Raw genomic sequence first — 21,590 nt, forward strand, 5'->3', positions numbered from 1 at the left:
TGTGGAGTAGAGTTGACTCTATTTCCCTGCTCCAGCAAACCTCCCCCTTATGCATCTAAATTTAAGGGAACCTGTCAAATAAAACAAACAAACATGCAGTCGATACCTTACGATTAAAAGAGAGATCACACACAACTATTGACATGTTTGTATTTTTCTCATTATTTGGAACTTGTCTCTGTTTGTTTGAAGAAAAAGATGGCTACTTTGAAGAGTATAAAATATAAAAGATATTGTGTTGCTGAATACTCTATACTATTTAATTCCATGTGTGTTCCTTCATGGTTTTGACATTGTTAGTATTAATATACAAGTTATAGATAACAGTTTGGCATACATTGTAGAACATATCTGAATATATCCAGTCCTAAAGTACACTAATCTTCATCCGTTTACGCTCATCTGGTGTGAAGACCCTGAAGACAAACAAAATTCCAAATAATACTTTTGGATTGTAAAGCTCACAGAAGAGAGAAGATTGGGCAGTGGCTGCAGAATGCTCTATGCCTCTGGGCTCTGTAAAACATCTTGAGACAGCATGGACTGTTGAATTGAACTGAAAATGGCAACATTTCTGGAGCTCACTTGTACAGTAGAGACGGTAGATGGCGCTACGCACCAATAGAAAGACACTTCCGGAAACAAAGAACGAGCCAACGGCCAATCAAACAAGACTTCAGTTTTAAATGAGAACTCATAATTCCTTCTCCCTTATACGAAAAGCCTGACCATAAACATCGCGGAACCTAACTGTTCTGGCCAGGATCAGTATTGTGGGATTTGACGGACGGTTTTTGTTTCGTTAGTCAGTAGTTTTGAGCTCCAGCTGCCCCCTATCCGACAGCTGTTTCATGGGAACCCAGGAGGGAGAGAGAGGTAAGCCAAGACTAACGACACGTAACGCTGTTAAAGCTAACGTTAGTTGACAGCTTATTATGTTTTTTTTTTCTGTTTCTAAGCCTAACACGTTCTGTATACACACACACATATATATACATATATAAATATATATTCCACTTAAAGAACCAGGGCTCGCCGTTTAACGCCTCACGTTAGCAAACATTAGCAATGTTAGCTAGCTACTTTTGAGTTAACTGAACCGGTAAAGTTTCGTAAACAACATTAATGGAGACTGAGGCATGGCAGGTACGTTCAGACAATAGTTTGATTTTTGTGCCATTGCTGCAAATTCACGTTACACATGTTTAATTTAAGTGTAAGGTTTCATATCTAAACCAGTAGTTGTAGACGGCACCTACTGTTACAGTGTTGTTAGCAGTTGGTGTGTGTGTGAGACAGGGGCAAATGAGTCCCCGCTCCCAGCCGGAGGTTTGCCGGGGAACTTAATAATTGAATTAGCAGAGGCACTGAAGGTGGTTTGTGATTACGCAGCCTGTAGATAAATACTGTTGGCATCATTGAGATCAAAAGTTAAAGTTAAAGTTATTCTTCATACATCCTCTTACACGCAAACTTCTTCTGATTTTCTTTGCTAAGACATGAACATGATTTACCCTTCGTTGTACAGATTGGGTTGATGTGGCCAATGATCTACTCAGCAAGTGTCACTTAAACCTAAGGCCGAGGAAACCGACAGACTGCAGTGCAGATGTTTTCATTGCTTTGTATGAGAGCATCTTGGGCGAAAATGTTCCAGGTAAGCTCGAGTTATAGATCTAGCAAAATGTCAGCACGACTGTCAGTCAGTGTACAGAAAAGTAGTATTTTGATAAACTATGTTTGCAGCCATCTTCTCAATGATGATTAGCTGCTCTCTTGGAAAACAGATAAAGCAAATGTAAATAGAGCAATATCAATATTTAAACAGTAAATTGATACATACACTGTAGGTAATAGTCACCATGTAGCAGGTGATAATTACGTATATATGTGAACATTTGTAACCCTAACGAGATCCTTTAAATTCTGATCACAAGACTTAACAAGTCCAAGGCTTAACAAGCAGTGAGCTTGTTTTTTGTTGAGCATGATCTCCAGAGTCTCCTTAGACGGACTGGAATGTGTCCTTAAGACCAAACATGTCACGACTAGGCTGTTAAGGTCCCTAAGTATTTTCCTGTGTTCTGTATGTTCTTGAACATTTGCATGTATATTTCCACATTCATCTCATCTTCTATGTGTGTTTAGATTATATCGCAGCACCACGCAGTCAGGAGGATGACATCCATAATGTTCAATCTGTGATTGATTCATTGTCTTTGGATTACCTTCAGATCAGCCTCTCTCATATTACAGGTATTAAAAATATGTTTCTTTGCTTCATGGTATAATTGTGCATATGTGTATAACTTTTACTTGGGTTGACTTGAGCTGAGAATTTAAAAAATCGTGAAAAGTTATGCAGGAACACAAGTACATTACATTCTTATATTTGAAAATCTGTAATTCTGTGAATGACTATGTGCTTGCAGGAGAAAATGTTGTCAGAGGGGATAATGAGTCCATAAGGAACCTCCTTGAAATCTTCGATGGCCTCCTGGAATATCTGAACGAAGAGATACATGAGGAATCACAGTATGGTGGTAAGCAAAGTAATTTATCTTAACAGATCATTTGTAATTTTGGGGACATGACTCTAAATTAAATTTTACACACTCACTAACTGTAGTTCATTCCATAATGGTATATATAAACACATGTGCGTGTTTAATTTTCATCTTCATAATGTGTCATGTTATGTTATTAAGACTTCATTTTCTTTAGTAACTTGAAAAACTAGAAAAATTGCTGTCTATTGGGGTGTGAGAGGAGGTTGTTCAGGATGTTTGTGTCTGAAATGTTTATTAGCAATGGTGACTTAATAATAGTGAAATGTCTGACATTTTGTGGACATGCTTGAGTCATGTGTTTGTTCCTCTACCACTGAGCTGATAACATGTTGTAATCACAACTATAGCTCTCTTATCTTGAGTCCTATCTCAGTTTACTGTCGCTCTCTCTGGGTCATTTGTGCAACTTATATTTTCAGAGGAACTGAATGACGGCTTTGGTGAAGACGTGTCTGGTGAATCCAAGGACCCAGCAAGCTGTGATGGCTTGGAGCAGAAGGATACAAAGCTGGAGGGGGCATCATTGTCATCCACTGCAGAGTAGGAGCTTCTCTTAGACAATCCCGCATACTTCACAAACACAACGAAACACAAGACCATTTTATAAAGCACAGATTACAGCGTCTTAAAAAGACCATTTCAATAATAATAAAAAACTATTGCTTTCACAGTGCGTGCTCGCTGTTTGGATGTTTATCCCAAACATACTTCTGTTGCAGCTCCTAGTGTAAATTAAATAGTGTTCTATTATTTTTCAAAAGAAAATGCCTCCCATAATAATTTAAGCATTTTGCATTTTGTTGACAGTTGAGATTTACTGGGGATGAGTTGTTTTCTTTGTGTTGAGCTCTCCCATAAACTGAAGCTTTGTGGCACAAAGACTGTGTCATCCGGTTTTAATACAGATCCGGCTTCACGGTAAATGCTGTTGACAGGAAAAACAAACAGGCTAACCTGTCAGCAGTGTAAATGCCAAAAGGTCAACAGTCATCATAACAGAAGTTGGTTAGCAAACATATCTAACTAACAGGAGAACCACTGATACAACCTCAGCCATGCTCCACACCTGTTTAGCAAATAGTAACCCAATCTGCCATATACAGTATGTCTATGTACAAGGCAAAGAACCTTGAAGACAAGATATTTTAACGTGCAGTACCAACTATTTTATCTCACTGATGCTACAGTTGAATTCAGAATGAAGTAAAGTACCACTTCAACAGAGCTACAGAGATAGTTGTGGTTACACAAATAGCAAGTTTTATCAAAGTACACATCTAATAATTTACTAAAATACAGTGTAAAACATGGGTAAATTGTATTATTTTCTTGTCTTTTAGATCGGCTGTGCAGTCCAGTAAACAGTCCCTCCAGTCCTGGAATGCAGAGGAGACAGCCAGTGAGCTCATGGGGCTGGGAGTCTCTGCATGCACGTTTATGGACAAACAAGAAGGTAAGGCATTCAGATACAGCCCATCTTTGCATCTACTGGTGGCTTTTTCTGATGTGGCAAAATGCTTTGTTGTTTCAATTCAAACAATATTAACCACAATATTCTTCTTTTAGTTTGGAGTTTTCTATTCAATTGTGTCAGTTATGAATGTCAAAGTATTTTGAACCTTTAAGTGGACAGACAGGATTATGCAGCGATTGTAGTTGATCTGGTTGTCTCAGTGTAACTTAGTTACTGACCCTGGGCAGCCGTACAAAGCTCCCAGGTAGCTGCCCACCTCTGTTGCTTTCTGCAGTAATTTGTATTATTATTTCTATACTGTTATTAAAGAATTTAATAAATAACTTTTTAAATAAATCTATTGATTTATCTGTATTCAAGGACTGCCTGCCCCTCCCCAAACCTCAGATGCTACCACCGCCTCAGGTCCAGTGGACAACAGTCAAGCTCCACAGTCTGAATTGATTCACTCCGCCATTGCTCTACAGCCACCCAACCAGCGCAACACCCCCCACAGTCCTGGCATAGGCCCACAAACCCAACAGCATCCAGAGGAAAAAGACCCCCCTGCCACTACAGAGGTAGCTCAAAGATTCAAGGATTTTTATTTGTCATTCACAACCATACAGAAGCATGAGATGGAATGAAAGTATGCTCTCAGGTCCCAGATTATTTCCCATAAGTAATTGTAATATATAGATACTAAATAAAAATAGTATAAAATGAAGTGAGACATAAAAAGCCTAAGGACATGCAAAGTTCTCAGAGATTTTAGAAGCAATGTTTGCCAGACCTTTTTTCTCATCTCTCCTTTTTATATACACACAAATTCACAAACACCCACTTACACTTCCTGTTTTAGTTAGTGTAGAACATTGCTACAAGGAAGAGCATTTGCTCAATCAGCATAATTTCCTATTAGAAAAGCACAGTAGTCACAAAAAACTTGCTTTTTTGCTTCCTTTTTTAATATTTTACCAACATTCAGGTTGGTCATACTTCTAAATATGCGTTTCACTGAGAATAAAAGCCTGATTGGTGCAATCTAATGTCTGCACAAAGATAAGTAAGAATTATATATAGTGATGTAATACTTCAAAAATCATATGAAATGCCATTTTTGAAAATCAGATCCAAGCAACACCAACGACCCTCTAGAGGAGAAGCAGTTATAGAAGATAAGAATGAGAGAGACACTGAAATCTAAGACACATTTATTGGTGGTTTAAAATGGGAACTGTACCCAGCTACGGTACACTTGCACTCACTCTAGCCATAGAATTCGGCCAAAGAAGTTCTGACATAAGCTCGACCTAGTGTATGGCTGCTGGCAGCCCAAACTATAGTCTGCCTCTCACTGAGAAAACCCACATTTGAAAGTTGTCTTTATCTTTCATTTACCTGATTGTACTTTGATCCATGGCCAGAACTGAAACTGTCTTCTAAAAAAGCTCATTTGGTAAACTCTCCTGTCTTCCTCTTCTTTTCACAGACCTCTAAACTGGTAGCTGAGCCCACTGTTACTAATGGACTACAGTCTCCTCCTCTTTCTCAGTCACCTGGTGAGTTGAAACATGTGTACGTTAACTGTCAATAAGATTTAAATGTCAAGTGCTTTAAATGTTTTAAAGCCACATGATGGATTCATGGTCTGCTTAAAATTGATGACAGTGTTGACAGTTCTCTTTGGTACATCTAGCAGATTTTTCTTGTTTATCTGCTGGTGAACATCCCCCAGGAGACTGAAGTATCTCTTAGTTCTTCATGTCATGTCTCGTTTCCAGCTGTGAGTGTGAAGTCTTTGTCCAGCCAGCAACGGTCCAGGACAGAAGTGGTGGAGGAGACACTTGAGGTACAGGAGAAGCAAACCTTTACATGTACCAATTTTACTATGAATTCCAACACATGAAGTCATGTTTGTACCTTTGATTTTGAAGTGTGTGGTCAGGCAGCCAGGACAGTTTAGATCTGTGCACTTATTACTCTGTTAAATAGAATGGATCATTGATTGACATCTTTAGTGACACACATTATACACAAATAATTTACTTTTTCCCTCTGATCTCAGCCAACTAATGGAGGTCCCAGGAGGGTTTTATTCCGCACGCAGCCAGATGTGCTCTTCCTCACCCTGCAGGACGAGATGGCATCCACCACCCCCTCTCCCTCTCCACCAGACACTGACGAGGAAGAGCAAGATGAGGAGGATCAGAGTTATACACGAACATTGCTGCACAGACAGATGGGTCACAGGGATGGGGCAGGCCACAGGTAGGAATAGACTTGGGAAGTAATAGTCTCACCTTGTACTTTATTGTTTTATGTAGAGACAGTGTAGTAATAATGATTTTACTGACACAACAGCAATTTCACCCTATGTTGTCTTTATTATTGTGTGCCCAAACAGTAGCAGGACAGCACAAGACGGTTTCGAAGATCCTCTGTCTTATCGCAGACAGAGGAACAAGAAAGCAGAAAAGGAGCTGCATCAGATATCAGAGAATCTGTCCCATCGACTAGAGGAACTTGATCAGGTGGGTATTTACTAGAGTGATCTAATAATCTCTATTAATGTAGAATAGAGTGTATTTTGTGTTCATGGAAAAAAACAGGATCATCCTCACAGTATTGTCATTGTTTTTCAGGGAGTCCTGGTTACATAATCTTGAGTCTGTGGTAGTTGTGTATTTGAAGTAGTTTTCATCATCCCTTTAATGTGTGCAACCATGTGTTGTGTGTATTTTTTTTGTAGATGCTTAAACGAGTTCTCAATGAGAGTGGAGAGACGAGTGAGGTCAAAGAAGAAGACAAACAGTCCCACCACAGTGACAGTGTGATGGAGTGTCGCAGGACTCCCAGACAGCACACAGGTATGTGTACATTCTGATTTAACACAGTCTAACTCTGCCAGCTTCAACGGACTTGACATCTGTTCATTTGACAGCTGCATGAAAAGTTTCCGATATGTTGAATTGTAGCGTTTAATCATTTCAGGAACATCTGATCCTGAATCCACCCACCGGACGCGCTCCTTATCCCCCTCACCTCCACGAGTGCGTCGTGGTCTGCAGGAACAGTTAGAGGAAGCCATGGCAGAGGCCTTGAGCCTGGATGATGGAAAACAAACCAACCTCACAACTTCCAGTTATTCAAGACAAGGAGAGTCACGGCACAGACACTCTTCTAGAAAACATAGCAAGGTATTAGGCAGGGCCTTAAGTTTCACTTTTAAATATCTAAATGTGTGTAAATATTGTATGCTTTGGAATTTAAACGACTCCCTCTTTCAGTATCTGGAGAATAAGGCCTATGAGAAGGAACTGAAAAGATATGAAGACAAAGAACGGGCGAAACTAGACAAGGCGCGCCTCAGAGCTCAGGAAGCTGTAAGTTATTAAAGTGATGTCTTCCATAGCATGACTCACAACACAGTTCTATTTACCTTTTGTAAATTTGAATCAGTTCTGACTATATACACTATGATGCACAAATACACTAATATAGATGAATTGATGTAGTAAGACATTCATTTATGAATACATATATTATGACGTGTAATAAAATAATAGCATGATTAGGAAGCCAATTCCTCAGTATTCAACTTTCAGTATGAAAATATAAACTGCGCCCCATTTATTAACTTTTCTCTCAAGTATGAACACCAAACACAGTCCCATGGAAATACATACAAGTGTTATAAACAATAAAGCCGTCTGTTTGCTTGTGAGTTATGAAAGATATGTTTAGTTCTAAAATCCTAACTGTGTGTGCCTTTGTGTGAGTAGGAGCAAGAGTACAGAGAGGCCATTCTAAGGGATGTTCCTCAGGCACCCACATTGTCCCCAGCTAAAACAAAGTCTCGGCATACCGTTACTGAACGTAACGCACATAACACACCAGGACGGAGACGGGTGGAGGCTCCCAGGAAAGTCCCATCAAGTAAGTTCTCAATTTTATATTTACTAAATGAACCAAATTCTAGATATCTAAAGAACGTAAACGTGGATGGATCTGTTTTTTGTTTAAAGGGGCTTGGCAGCACAGCTGTGAGAGCACACAGTAGGCTACATAGATGATCATAGATGGATGATTCACGTGCAACTTACAATAAAAAAACAAAAAAACTTGCACTGAATGTATCTGAGTTTGGTCTTAACTTATTTGTAAGAGCTACATTACCTGGCTTTAATCTTCTGGAAAATATTTGGTGAATATATTCAGATTAATGAAAACAAAAATTCCTTAATTTATTTACATGACAACTACTTACTCAAATGCCATAAATATATATATATATTTTACCAAAAAGTCTGGAAAAAATACGGAATTTTGAAATTTCAAATGTGTAGGAGCCTGGTTATCTGCTCTATTATGGTTTATTCTAGTTTATTATTTAGCATCTCAATGGCTGAAACTGGTTTCAAGCCCATATTCAAATTCATACTGAGTCAATCTTCAGAACCTGTTCACACCTAGCAGCAACATGAACAGGTACGTCTGTTCACTCCTGCTATTAAAATGCTTGATCAGATGACAGTCCTGTGCTCTCTATGCAAATAATCAGATAATGATCAGATGCATCATGTGGGAAGTATCCACATGCACAGTAATGTGACTGTTGCAAACAGCTTGCTGTGAAAGGGAAAATATCTGTAATAAATAACGTGACATTTTGAATTCAGATCAGGTAGCCTAAAATATGCATGCTCAACATCTGTCCATGTAGTCTTGCTTAGATGTATTAATTGCTATACTTGTTATGATACTCCTCCTCCTCTTAATGACAGAAGGCAGCCCTTCATCGTGGCCTAGGACTCATTCGTGTTCACACTGCTAAAGGAATGAGGTCATTTTCTGCCCATACAGAGTCATCGTTAATACACTTGTACTTTCATTTCTAGGCTTTAATCACTTGCCAACTTACTTTTTCAAGGATAACATCAGATTTACTTGAATGCACGTCAATTAATATCAGTAATATCAGTTACTCAAATAGATCTTTTTATTCCAAAGTTCAAATACTTGAACTGTCAAGAATAGAAATGAGTAATTTAAAGCAATGAAAAGATTTAAAAGATTCCAACTGGCAGCTTAAGTTCTACTGTCGGACACAAAGCATGCAAACAAAGGCTGCAGCCTGAATTATTTGTGCACACTAATATGTCCACTGACATGTACACAAGTCACTGTTTGTAGACTGTCAGACATTCCCTTCATCTACCGTTTCCACTGAAATGACTCAGTAGACCTGCAGGCAGAATTTTGTTTTAGCATTTATTTTTCATATGACCATAATGCACAGCTGTGAACATGAATGCAGGGTTATCATTTAATCACATGTAATCCACAGTGGATAGTGGCGATCATTCGCTCACTCACTCGTACTCATGAACAAGCATGTTGGTCTGTCTTGAAACTGCACCACAAGTAGTACCACAAAACACATATGTACGCCATCTTTACCGTACATTTCTACCAGTGCAGATAGTACTGATAGAATGTTTGTTATGGAGATGATGGGCTGTCAAAAAGACTGATCTATTACTCTGACCTCTTACTGTATCATCCATTCATTTGGGTCGCGGAGTATATATATTAAAAAGCCTGCAAAGCTATGAATACAGGATTATTAGGTGACAAATACAGGAATACAGGACTGTTGGTCTGGAGGAAGACGAGCAGCCACTTTATCACCAACAGGCCTGTCCAGAGAAACGCTGTGCTCTGTTGTGCTGCAGACATAAACAGACATATTTCTAATAAAAAGCACATAGTTACAAAGCCAATATATGGGCCCAAACTAGATGGTAGTTCTAATTTATTCCTGTCCTTTTTGCTCATTAAGGTTATGACTCTGTCTCTCTTAATTTTACACTTGCCAACTTCACTGTAGAGATTCAGGGAAGCTTCGTGTGTCCGAACGGAAACCGCCTGCACATTTCCAAAAACTGTGATTGTTTTTCTTTATCATTTCAAAGCTTTGCATTTCAGCAAACTCAAGTGGAGTTGGTGAATACAGTAAACACAGTCTGTAACTTCAACTAAGATGTGGAACTGACTAATAAACGTATTTACTCCTATCCAACCTTGTGTCCTAAACTGAAGGAAGAAGTTGGATTCCACAAGATTAATGTCACAAACAGTACAAGATGTTCTGGTTTGTCTCCCCTCTCTCCAGTGAAAATAAAAGAAAATGAGCTCCTCCCTGTGCTCCGAGAAGAGTTGCCCCACCTACACATCTCCCCTCATGCCCTGGGGCGGATGTGGGAGCAGCAAATGCAGCAGGTGGACAGACTCCATGCCCTGTCCTCTCACAGTCAGCGTCGCAACAGACTCTCCAGTGAGGTAGGACGGTGGCCATGAAAAGTCTCAGTGAAATATAGTGAAATATATAAAACTACATGTATCCAAAGCCTGTCATGTCTGCTCACTTTAAAATAAGATATTATTTATTAAGTAATCACTGGACTTATGGATAGATACATACACTCCTGCTTGTGTTCCAGCTGGAGGAGGCTCAGAGGAAACACGACCTGCTGGTGGATCTCATTCGTAAAGATCAGGACCACAACAGACGCCTGGTGAGCATCAGCACACTTCATCCGCATGGACACGGGCTCTACTTGCCTGTTCTGGATATGCAGTAACTCTCAGTTGATTCTCCAGAGGGACTTCAAAGAGCGGATCCAGCAGCAGAAGTCAACACAGAACAGACTGAGGGAACAGAGGCAGCAGATAGCCCGCGCTAAGAAATACCACAGCGACTACCATGTTCAGCACCGAGCCCGCCTGATGAGGGCCCGCACCAAGGAGGAGAGGGTGGGTAGTGAAAGCATTTTAGATTTCGTTCAATTATCGGAGTATGGTCACAACAGTCACTTACAATACACATTTACCTTGTCACTATAAAGTAATTTATGAATTTTAATGTAAAATTGATAATATATGCATTTTAATGTGGCATCTTTTGAGTGACAGAATGACTTGAATATCATTATGTCCATATGCAGATGTTTCGACAGCTGTTTGAGGAGGGTTTGGAGTTACAGAAAGTCCGATTAAGAGAGCAGAGAGCTTACGCCAGGGAGCAGCGGCTGGAACACCAGAGACGACACCAGGATCAGATCAAATCCATGGAAAACTACTACAAAGATCAAGTAAGACACACACACATTCTTGTATGGCCATCTTTGTGAGGACACTCACTGCCATAATGCATTCCCTAGCCCCTTACCCATACCATCTCAACTAAATGCCTAACCATAACCATAACCGAATTGTAACCTTTACCCTAAAATTGAGTTTTAACCTTCAAAACAGCCAAAAAGTGAGGACCAGTCAAAATGTCCTCACTTTATACACATGTCCTCAATCTGATGGTATAAAACTTAAACTGGTTTTCAGAATGACATCTGTACAAGTACACGGTCTCATGTGTATGAACAGGGGGTTACACATACTTGGGCACTTAAAAAAAATCTTCTAATTCTAAAGTGTTACATGCTTTCTCTCTTTCAGTTTTCACTTCTAGCTGAAAAACTTGCACAAGAACGCCAGGAGATCCAGGTTCGGAAAAAGGCTCAAGAAAAGGTAAATCTTTTTATTAACTCATTGACTAAAATTAGGGTTTTCACTTTTTATTGGAACTCTGTTAGAAAATGATGATACTCAGGTTACACTTTTAAGTAGTTTGTCTTGTGCCTCGGCAGAGGGTGTTCAAATGAATGATCTTTACCTATCAGTAAACTCAACTCGACAGGACTTTAGCCTCAGCACATGGGAAGGGTCTCTACCCACTGAGCTAAACACCACCCCACGGTTGTACCAGTCTCAAGTGTTGTAAAACAAACAGGTGGTAAATGTCGATTACACTGACAGATTTAGAGTTTCTCTGACCACCAATGGATGGGTGTCAATGGGTATACAAGTGTTAACAAGTGTTGAACAAACCAGAGGAATGGAACCGCTGTTCAGTCCAGACTTTACTAGACATATATGCAATATATGTTGTATGAATGTCACACAGAAGTGATCAACTCCCCGCAGTGTCTTACAATACTCAACAAAAAGCTTAGGTATCCTCAGGGAATGGTGTCTTACCATGTCATGAATCAGTCAGAGCTGCACGAAGGTGAAAGTCCAGATCACCCACTATTTGCACCTATTTTTTTTTTTTTACAGGCTCTGCTGAAGATGAAGCGAGAGCTGCGTTCAAAGATGGAGCGTGAAATTGGTGAATTGCAGAAGATCATCATCCAGAATGATGAAGACGACTATTTCCAGGACCTGGAGGTCCAGAGGCTGCGTAACCGGGTCCAGATGGCCTCGTTTCAGTACAACACTAGCTATCTGCACTGACCAGACAGGCTGGGCACATCTGGTTTAAGCCCCACTCGATGGAGACTCATTCACATCAAGGGAACATGCTGCTAAAGACTTTTCTATATTCACAACTAAGGGTACAAGAATCTGGCTCGCGAACAATACGGTCTCCTCAGGCATCGTCCTGCAGAGATTTGCACAAGAGGGAATTGACATGTTAAGAATTTACAGAAATCCTGATTATTCATGAACTGAGAACATTCTGACAAATGTAGCAATTAGCTAAGTTAGCTAACTCTTCCTCCAACCTCAGCTGCTACACCTGAACTTAAAGACACCTTGGACCTAGTCCCCTTCTTCCATTGGTTTTAGTACTGATAATGTACGAATGTTTTAACTCCTCACTGTGCAGTCATGTGCCCTTACTGTAGCAAAAAAGTAGTAAATGTTCTTCTTGCCAAACAGGGACCACAGATGCAAAGTATGAATGTCACAAGTTAACTTTATTTTTCTCCCCTCCCTGTGCAACGTCTTCCTTAAACGTTTTAACCATGCTGTTGGATTATTTATTTTTTAACTTGAATGATGTTTGATTTTTAATTAACCTGGTGTGCTTTCTGATCACTAGGAGCGAAGATAATCAAGTCTTTTTTTGACTTCTCCTTTTCCTTAGCTCCATTGTGATTGTTTTTAACTCTCACCCAGAACATAAGATGGGATACATCTGGACCAGTCCACCAGGGGTTCCACTGTTAAAATACTGTCTACTGATTAATGTATTAATCATTAAAAGTGTGGGCTCACTCTTCTCTGGCTGAAACGTGTTGTTATTTAGAGCAGATCTGGATGTTCTGTTTAGTGGTTTATTGAGGTGTGAGGCTGACAAAAGAAACTGTAACAATAAAGAGAAGTGACCTTTGGCATGACTTTTTTTTTTTTTTAATTGATAACAAAATTCTGACTATAACAAGAATATAAATTAGTTTTATGACGAGTTTTAGCAGTGCTAGTTGCTCAAACAGTAAAGCACAACGTTCCAACCAGGATACTGGATGACACAGACAACATGATGATGTTTTAACACCAAGGGTTATGTTTCGACGTCGTATAAATAATTAAGGGGAAAAAAAAATTAAAACATGTTGAAACCCATTCTGACGGGAGACAGAAGGATCCACCCATGTGGCTCCTTCAGTGCAGTGTGGACGCATCAGGAAGTAAGTGAGGAGGGGAAATGGACAGCAAGTGTGGACAGCTTTGTGACAATCCAGAGAAAAGCAGAGCCTTAAACTGGAAACTCATCTGTTTGGCTGAAACATATTTCAGTTTTGTTGTAATCCCAGTATAAACCCACCTCTGTCCACATGTGACATCTTTCCAAATGATCTGATCATAACTGCTCTTCATCGTCTTCATCTGGCAGGTTAGTCCATTTACTGCGGCTCTGACAAAAACAGCACGCCTGGTAAACAACAAGCTTCAGTCCTTTGACCTGTTTTCTAACTGTACACTGTTTGTTGCATTCACGGCACGACTTCATCAGCTGGATGATGCAGTCTTCATCAACGATGAACTCTGAGGGGCTGAAGGAGTCAAAAAAAAAAAAAAAAAGAAGCAGTTAGTAAAGGTGTGTTTTAATCCTGTTAAGGAACGATAGTCAAAAAGAGTGAGACATTATTTTTTTATAATGTTTCTTTTATCTGCAACTAAGCTACCACGACCAAATCATTTCCCTCGTGGATCTAAGCCTAACCAGAAATCATATCACATACCTCCCCAAATCCACCAGGTAGCGTCCATCTCCCACACTTAACGATGTGCAAAATTCTTCTTCTTCCTCCTCCTCCCGTACCACTGTGTGTGGATCCATTTTGAACAAAGCATTAACATTCACCCTGTCAACAATTCTCTTGCATGATTAACTTGTGTGTAGATGACTCACCCCCATTTGGTCTTTGATCCTTTTCCCCCTGCTCCTTAAAACAAGACAAGCAACCGTCAGCAGAGAACATTTGATGCTCCATCACAAAATACATTCCCACCAATCAGTGCTGTCTGCTGTAACATTTCAGTGTGATAATCAAGTTTTACACAGTTTTACTTTGGTAAATGTTGACCCTGAAACGGGGTAATTAGAATGTGTTGCCGGCGCCGTCGACCTGGTTTTGTTGTTAGAATTGTTGTGTTTTTATTATCAGTGAAGGACAATGTTTCCCATTAACAAGCTTTACTCAGAGGCACATAAACTGACACTATAATAATATAATGTTCCACAGAGTTGAGACCAACATTTCAGCTCAGATCAGGCAGTTGCATTTTTACCTGCTCAGCTTCATTTGATGAACTCATCATAAACAGGTGTTCACGGTGAACACTTTCACTGGAGAAACAGACAAAGGAGCACACAGGTTATGAATGAGCTCAGTAACTCTTTATTGTGCTCTATTGTTTCTTTTAAACATACTTTTCTAGTTTTCATCGGAATTAAAAATGGATAAAAACACAAATTAAACAATGTAAATGTAATCACATGAAGAGGGATGTTACGACTGCAGGTGACAACACAAAACACACATTCACACACGGGACCACTCACCAGGTTTCAGTTGAAGAGCCCATTTCTAGGCTCGGCCGCTGAGATCTGCCATCTGATGTGGTCTGAAGATAACTACAATCAGAACACAGGTCGGTTCATTTGTGTGGGCGCACACAGTTTAAAGACACACGGTGAGGAGATGCGATCACATCTACTCTCCACATCAGTGCCTCTCAGTTATTTTCTGTCCCAAGTGGTCGGTTTAAAGTACAGGGAGCGGCCTGGTTCACATTTGACCTCATTCATTTGGTAGTGTGAGCTCACAATGTGTCCTGGGTCACACTAAAGACCACCTCGCTACCAGTCTGGCTCACAACACAGACCAGTAAAACTGACTCACCAAACACAAGGTCACAGCATTAAGATAAATCCACGGTTATGCCCCAAAGCCCATCTACAGCTAAGAGGGTTAGATCTGGACATTTACAGCTAGGATATATATATATATATATATGTGTGTGTGTGTGTGTGTGTATGTATATAGATAGATAGATAGATAGATAGATAGATAGATAGATAGATAGATAGATAAAATAAATGCTATCAAGATGAAATGAAGGAGCAGAGTCAGTTGCAGTTTCATTTATTTTGACCGGTTCACACAGTCAAACCGAGCAGTACCACGCATTCACACAGGAGCACCGTAAAAAGTAAACTGGAGGAGACTCACCTGTCCATGAGGAGCACAGCAAGCTCAGCATCCAACCTCAGCCCGATGCTGTCGCGAAGCTCTCTCCACCTCGTGTATGCTTGTCCAATATTTATGCGGCATTTATTCCTTCGATTGTCGCTCAGTCCTTTGGACAGTTTTTGCTCAAAGTCTGATTTCCGTTTTCTCGTTGCTTGTTTAGCGGTAAATACCGTGGCCGGTATTGCCATTTTCCCAGCCGAGTCCGCCATTGAGCCTTCACTTCTTCTTCTTTGGGGGTTTTATGGTTTTGTTGGTGTTTGGCAAACAAATCTTCTTCTGTGGTTTCAGCAGTCTAGACACACCCAAGGCGCATTGCTGCCCTCTACTGTTTCCATGCGATTTCTGTTGGTGCTTAATCATATTCTGTTGTAAAGTCCAGGTGAGTGCAGCAGCTTCTTCGTCTTGTTCCAGTCTTCCAGTTTTCTCTCCCTGTCTCTCTGAACAGTTTGAGATGAGTATCTCTTCCATTGCAAAATTACATGTGTGTTACACAGTTTGTGGCTTTCCGCATTCTGCAAGTCGACCTCAGGTTTTATAAAGCGGTGTAACAGAAGACTGGCAGACACACACTCTCTTCTTCAGAATGCCTGTTTTCCCTGCATTATCTTTTAGCTTGCTCCAACATTATATTTGAACATTCTTCCCCTCCCTCAAAATCACATTTTTCACATTTCGACACCACTTACTTTATACGTGTTTTTCATGTCACTTTTCATCCATCCACATTCTGAGATATTTAAAACTGGGACACTAGGGTATTATCACTGATCTTCAACTCTTTATCTGGCATTTTCCATGATTTCCTTCCAAGTTTGGAATAAATTAATAAATAGCTCTGATGTCTTGTGTTCTTTTTAGATTTACGCAGACACCAGCCTACTAAATGTCTCCCATCAGGCTAGTCCTAGCGTCCTTACGGGGGGAGTGGGCAGAAAATCAAGGACCAAAATAAACCAACGGTGGACACACAATCATTAAACCATGTCCCAGCATTGCTATAGCTGCTCTGTGGAGATGTTTCAGATGAGATTTTTGTGCTTTGACTTATTTTGGGGTTATTTACATAAAGGTGATGTAATTTTATAGTTTAAATATTCGATAGTTTCATTGTCTTGTCTGAATGAAGCACAGTATTCATACATTATTAACGATACAGTACATATTGTATATTTACAATAGCGGGGTAGACCGACTCTTGAACTCCCTGAAACTGGACTGGACACACACAATACACACACTCACTCACAACCACAATCAACCTACAGATACATAATACCTACATAACCTTTAGTCAGCCCTTTGAACACATCTTTACACACGCCATGCTGCTAATCAATAAAAACGTTTACAACCATCCTAACTCATATGTGTGTTAGTCTGCTCACTAGTCAGCGCTGATCCTGGTGTGGAGAGTCTTTCTGTATAGGAATTTTCTCCTAAGTGTTTTTGTACTGTCTGTATTGTACTGATTGTCTTAGCGCTGTCTGTCTGCACTGTTTGTACTGTTTTGTATTGTCTGCTGATGTTGTCATCCACGAGACACAGAGATAACATTTGGCCCATTGTTTTCTCTAAGACCCCACCTTCAGGGTAAGAAAGTCGATGAACTCTTAGAGTCTAGTGCTTCACTAAGGTATGACTCAAAGGAAGAAATATGCACACGATTAGGCACACACCCTAAAGGACACTAACACGTTTTTGTTATTTTACTCTACAAAAATAAAATTACCAGTATATACAGAAGTGTCAGATAATGGCCATTTAATTATTTACACAAACACAACATTACTGTTCTTAATTTGACAAAACAAACAAACAATGCCCTTCTAGGCCATAATGTTGTCTGAGCCGTGCTCAAAAAACTTATCTCCACCCTAATGACCTCCAACAAAATGTGTTTAATTCCTATATTGAAGTGGTTAGGGCACCGAAGTCAAACCTACGGCCCGCGGGCCAAAAGCGGACGACCAGAGGGTCTAATCTGGCCGCAACATGAATTTGCAAAGTGACAAAGTTACATAGAAGATAAGTTTTTTTCAATGAAAATAACTTCAACCTCTAATTTTAGTGAGAGAAGTGGAAGTAGTTAAATTAAATGTAAGCATTCTCCTAATTCATTTGTTCTTCTTTGCACTAAACAAATAGAAAACATCTGTAGTTGTTATTACTTATAGGTTATTATTGTGTCGTCTTACTGGCCCGGTGCACCCGAGATCAACTTGGGCCGAATGTGGCCCCCAAACTAAAATGAGTTCGACGCCTCTGGGTTTTACTTTGAATCTCAATACTTCAGTTTTATATAAGAATTTGAATTAACCTATCAGTGAGTTTGAGAGATGCTATATTCAAGTTTAAAATGGAAAAAGCCAGTTTCATCTTATTTTCAGTATTAGCCTTTCATAATTCTTATTAAACATATAGCCATCACAACCTGTTTTTCTTTATGAGCTATATCCCCTCAAACTGAGTTGGATTGAAAAACACTATATTATGTGAAAGATGAGATGCTGAAAGGTTTTGATCGACACATTCTAACACTACTCAAAATGGATCATGTTTCTCACCAAAATTGTAATTGTCGAGTGTCAGTCATTACTTACCACAAAATGTGGGAAAAACATCTCAATGGCGCAGCAACAAAAAAGGAGAGTGATGCATGTGGTTCTATAAAACATAATGCTGTTGGGACCAAACAGCATAGTTTTATTGCTCAGCTTTCTGCAAGGGTACAACAAGTTTATTACTTTGATTCTTTATTGTCCTTATGTACAGGTGTCAGTTACAAACTCACAGAGCAGCTGATGTGAAAAACTATGAACACGTATACTGTAATAATAAATACAAAAACAGATCGAAATCAAAAGGAAACGTGGTGCAGTTTAAAAAACAAAACAAAAAAACCCACATTGTTTTAGTTGTTCCGAATCCAATCAAAAGTCATTAACACACACACATACACACAAGAATTTGCACATAAACATATTAATGTGTGATTAAAGCATTCGGAGTTTGCTGAAGGTTAAGAAGCTGAATAAACTTAGAGTTGCTTGTCAGATTAATCAGCGTAGACAGAAATCTCACAGTTGTTTCTTGAGAAGGTTAACGATGCTAAATAGGTGAGACTAATCAATTCATCTGCTCAACCTGGAGAAGTGTGTTTTGCCCTCTTCTGGAAGCACTCAGCCTTAACGACGACTCTTGCACTGAACCAACAAGACAGAGAGAAGTGGACTGTGTGCTCTGGACCAACATATGTGTGTGTGTGTATATATGAATTTTATATGTTATCTACATTTAATTGAAAAAAACAAACAAACAAAAAAAAAAAACAGTCCAATAACTATTTGGTAAATAGAAGGAAGTGTTGGATTATAACTTGGAGCCCAAGTATGCATAATGTGTGCAAAAAAAAAAAAAAAAAAAAAAAAAAAACAATTCTCAAACTTTCCCACCTCTGAGTAAAGTTATTAACGGTAAAATCAAATCAGTTCTAACTGTTCAAAGGTTACAGTTTCAATGCATTCTGTTTTGTCTCATGATGACCACACAAAAAATAATAATAAAAAGGTTTATGATAGGAGCCGCTAACAAAACTGTTCAATTTTGCACAAAAAAAAGCAGGTAGAATACATATAAAAATGAATATTTATCAGATTTTACCTAGTCAAAAAGATTTAAGAGTAACAATTAAGCAAATAAATAGGCTTCATCTCTCAAGCGTCCATTCATGCAGTGGATTTTTTATTTTATTTTAATTTTAGATAAAGGCTCTGATCACGGAGATGCTCCTCACTGTCACCTCTCTGTTTTTCAGTGACTTTTCACTTTGGTGGCACATTTTCACCGTGTAGCACCCAGGAGTTCAGCGGTCAACCTCTGATCTCAAGCCTCTGACAGCACTGAGTCCACCTGCTTGCTTTTAAAATCCGTGTAACAAACAGACAGTCCCTGTGCATATGAAATAATGTGCATATGTCATCTGTGCTAGTAGATGCTCACAGGCCTCCAGAGCAGCAAATGTGGCCATTCATGTTCTCCTATGTATGTATGTGTGTTGTTTACGAGTGAAAGTGATAAACCAAAAGAAAATGTCACGTTAAATTGCCAAATGCTTTTTTTTGTTTTTTTTTTACAAAAACAAAGACTGTGTATGGTTTCTGATTAAAAACGATTCTACCTCTCCTCTTGTCCTAGCCTAATGTAAAATAATAGAAACAAAATAGCAAAAACAAATGACTTCACCTGAGAATGCAAAGAGGTCTGTGACAGAAACCAACATGCTTGCATTTAAACAAAAAACAAAAACAAAAAAAATAAGCAACAATATACAAAATAGCTATGTATTTGTACATATATACTCAAAAATTACAGGTGTATAGATATTTTAACTTTGAATAGTTCTAATGTATGTATAGCAAATGAAACATGATTTATTTAAATCTATCTAACATGAAGAAAGCACTTCTGCCGTCACTGCTCAGTTTGTAAAGTGCTCTAAAGTGACAAGAGAGAGACAGAGAGAAGGAAATATTTTTTGCCTTTTTAAACAGATGAATAGCTATTTATCAAGCCTCGTCTTGTGGAGGGTGGTGCCCTTTTCACAAATGATCTGACATCAAGTGTGCTGGCTGAAGCTTGGCTCGACATATAAAGAAACATGCATACTGCCGGAGACAGATGTGTGAACAGTGGGAAAGGAAAATGTTTCAACAGTGAGGAACCATCAACTCTGCAGTGACACACTGTGGGAGGAGGCCGGGGACAACTACAATGTGTCTACTTTCCTTGCACACACAACTACAGACACAAGGAGGAAAGGGATCGACGCTATTCGTTACTTCTTCTTCACCAGAGTCTGTCCCTTAAAATGCTGCGAAACAAACAGGCCTACACTTGCATCAGCATCCATGAGTTCCACTTCAAAATGACATGCTCGCTATTCAAATAAGGGCTGCACAGTTACAAAATGATGACGACTGCTGGTGTGAAAATGAAACTATTTTGAAGCTCTGCTGTAAAAGCTACAGATCTGAAATCATCTAGTAACCCTCCCAAAGGATGACCCGGAGCATTTTGGAATGAAACTCTTCAAATATCAAAGCATTACACTGAGGTAGGATGAATTCATAGAGCTCCTACAAGATGAAGCACACCAACTCTGCAGCCACTGGAAGGTCTACTGGTTGAGGTCAAAATGGCTTCAAATGGAAAGATATGGCTACGTGCAGTGTTAAAAATTCAGTAGGACAACATAGATCACTTAGTAAAAATTGCAAAACAAAATGATGACTTGTGGTTGTCAAATGCCTGGAAGATTTGTTTTTAAAGAATGTGGACATTAAAGGTACTGAACATGTTTCGTGCACGACACCACAATGTTTTCTAATTAGATTCTTTTCTGACATAAAAAAGCCAGCGTGCTAGCAGCTCTTAATTTGAAGAACTAAACCAAATTGAATAATAAAAAAGAACAATGGGATCATTCTATAGCAGCTGTTCAAACAGATATCCAAAAGGGAAGAATGTGGACAGTGGTGACAGAAGAGGAAGACTTGTGTAGGCTGGACACACGTTCTGGGCTCTGAGTGAGCCTGACGCCAGGTCGCAGCAACAATAATAGTCATCAAAGTCCTGCACAGTTCCACATGTTCACACACAAACACGCTCCACTTTGGCTCTCATTCCACTGCGAAGCCACACGTCTCCTCAATCGCCGTCAGTAGCTTGTCATATAGTTTGTCGTAGCTCTCGTAGGGTGGAATGTCAATCCGGTTGAAGCTGGATACAGAGAGAATGAGTTGACATTAATAACATCTGAACAGCCACAGCTTTTCACCCAAAGCATGGTGACTTGGTTTTAATTTCTGTCCTTGTATTACACTCGATAGCTTGCTCTGTCACTGCTTACTGAGTAATTCTGTAACAACATTGGATGTAGAAATATTCCTAAGGTCTGAC

General features: G+C 39.4%; 3 protein-coding genes across 4 annotated transcripts in view; 1 reads left to right on the forward strand and 2 right to left on the reverse strand.

Annotated features, from left to right (window-relative positions):
* The first annotated feature begins 647 nt into the window (after positions 1-647).
* On the forward strand, positions 648-13,153 carry LOC125004539 (centrosomal protein of 95 kDa-like). Its single transcript, XM_047579201.1, has 21 exons — positions 648-876; positions 1,529-1,657; positions 2,149-2,256; positions 2,433-2,543; positions 2,990-3,110; positions 3,911-4,023; positions 4,405-4,604; positions 5,516-5,585; positions 5,808-5,875; positions 6,092-6,294; positions 6,431-6,557; positions 6,776-6,893; positions 7,018-7,223; positions 7,314-7,409; positions 7,809-7,962; positions 10,202-10,368; positions 10,530-10,604; positions 10,690-10,842; positions 11,034-11,180; positions 11,542-11,613; positions 12,205-13,153. The coding sequence occupies exons 1-21, from the start codon at positions 852-854 to the stop codon at positions 12,379-12,381; spliced, it is 2,640 nt and encodes an 879-aa protein (XP_047435157.1). The 5' UTR covers positions 648-851; the 3' UTR covers positions 12,382-13,153.
* On the reverse strand, positions 12,939-15,869 carry LOC125004540. The gene is made up of 6 exons (XM_047579203.1): positions 15,612-15,869; positions 14,942-15,013; positions 14,668-14,725; positions 14,288-14,321; positions 14,118-14,199; positions 12,939-13,928 (listed from the first exon to the last, which is right to left on the reverse strand). The coding sequence occupies exons 1-6, from the start codon at positions 15,839-15,841 to the stop codon at positions 13,736-13,738; spliced, it is 669 nt and encodes a 222-aa protein (XP_047435159.1). The 5' UTR covers positions 15,842-15,869; the 3' UTR covers positions 12,939-13,735.
* Positions 15,870-18,294: 2,425 nt separating this feature from the next.
* Positions 18,295-21,590, reverse strand: part of LOC125003825 (E3 ubiquitin-protein ligase SMURF2-like) — a 46,357-nt gene continuing 43,061 nt past the window's right edge. For both annotated transcript variants that reach the window (XM_047578038.1, XM_047578037.1), the window contains exon 20: positions 18,295-21,410. In XM_047578038.1, the coding sequence (XP_047433994.1) occupies positions 21,311-21,410 (100 nt within the window). In that variant the 3' untranslated portion in view covers positions 18,295-21,310. The remainder of the gene's footprint in view (positions 21,411-21,590) is intronic.

Source organism: Mugil cephalus, chromosome 2 (assembly GCF_022458985.1).
Source record: "Mugil cephalus isolate CIBA_MC_2020 chromosome 2, CIBA_Mcephalus_1.1, whole genome shotgun sequence".
Classification (NCBI taxonomy): domain Eukaryota; kingdom Metazoa; phylum Chordata; class Actinopteri; order Mugiliformes; family Mugilidae; genus Mugil; species Mugil cephalus.

What these genes read in the sequence shown, in the direction of transcription:
- LOC125004539 (XM_047579201.1), top strand. Translation starts at nt 852, where the DNA reads ATGGGAACCCAGGAGGGAGAGAGAG. An exon ending in GTTTATGGACAAACAAGAAG is followed by an intron (nt 4,024 to 4,404) that starts GTAAGGCATTCA and finishes TCTGTATTCAAG; the next exon opens with GACTGCCTGCCCCTCCCCAA. An exon ending in GGAAAAAGGCTCAAGAAAAG is followed by an intron (nt 11,614 to 12,204) that starts GTAAATCTTTTT and finishes TTTTTTTTACAG; the next exon opens with GCTCTGCTGAAGATGAAGCG.
- LOC125004540 (XM_047579203.1), bottom strand. Translation starts at nt 15,841, where the DNA reads ATGGCGGACTCGGCTGGGAAAATGGCAATACCGGCCACGGTATTTACC. An exon ending in GCTGTGCTCCTCATGGACAG is followed by an intron (nt 15,014 to 15,611) that starts GTGAGTCTCCTC and finishes TTCTGATTGTAG; the next exon opens with TTATCTTCAGACCACATCAG. An exon ending in CATCAAATGAAGCTGAGCAG is followed by an intron (nt 14,322 to 14,667) that starts GTAAAAATGCAA and finishes TCTTGTTTTAAG; the next exon opens with GAGCAGGGGGAAAAGGATCA.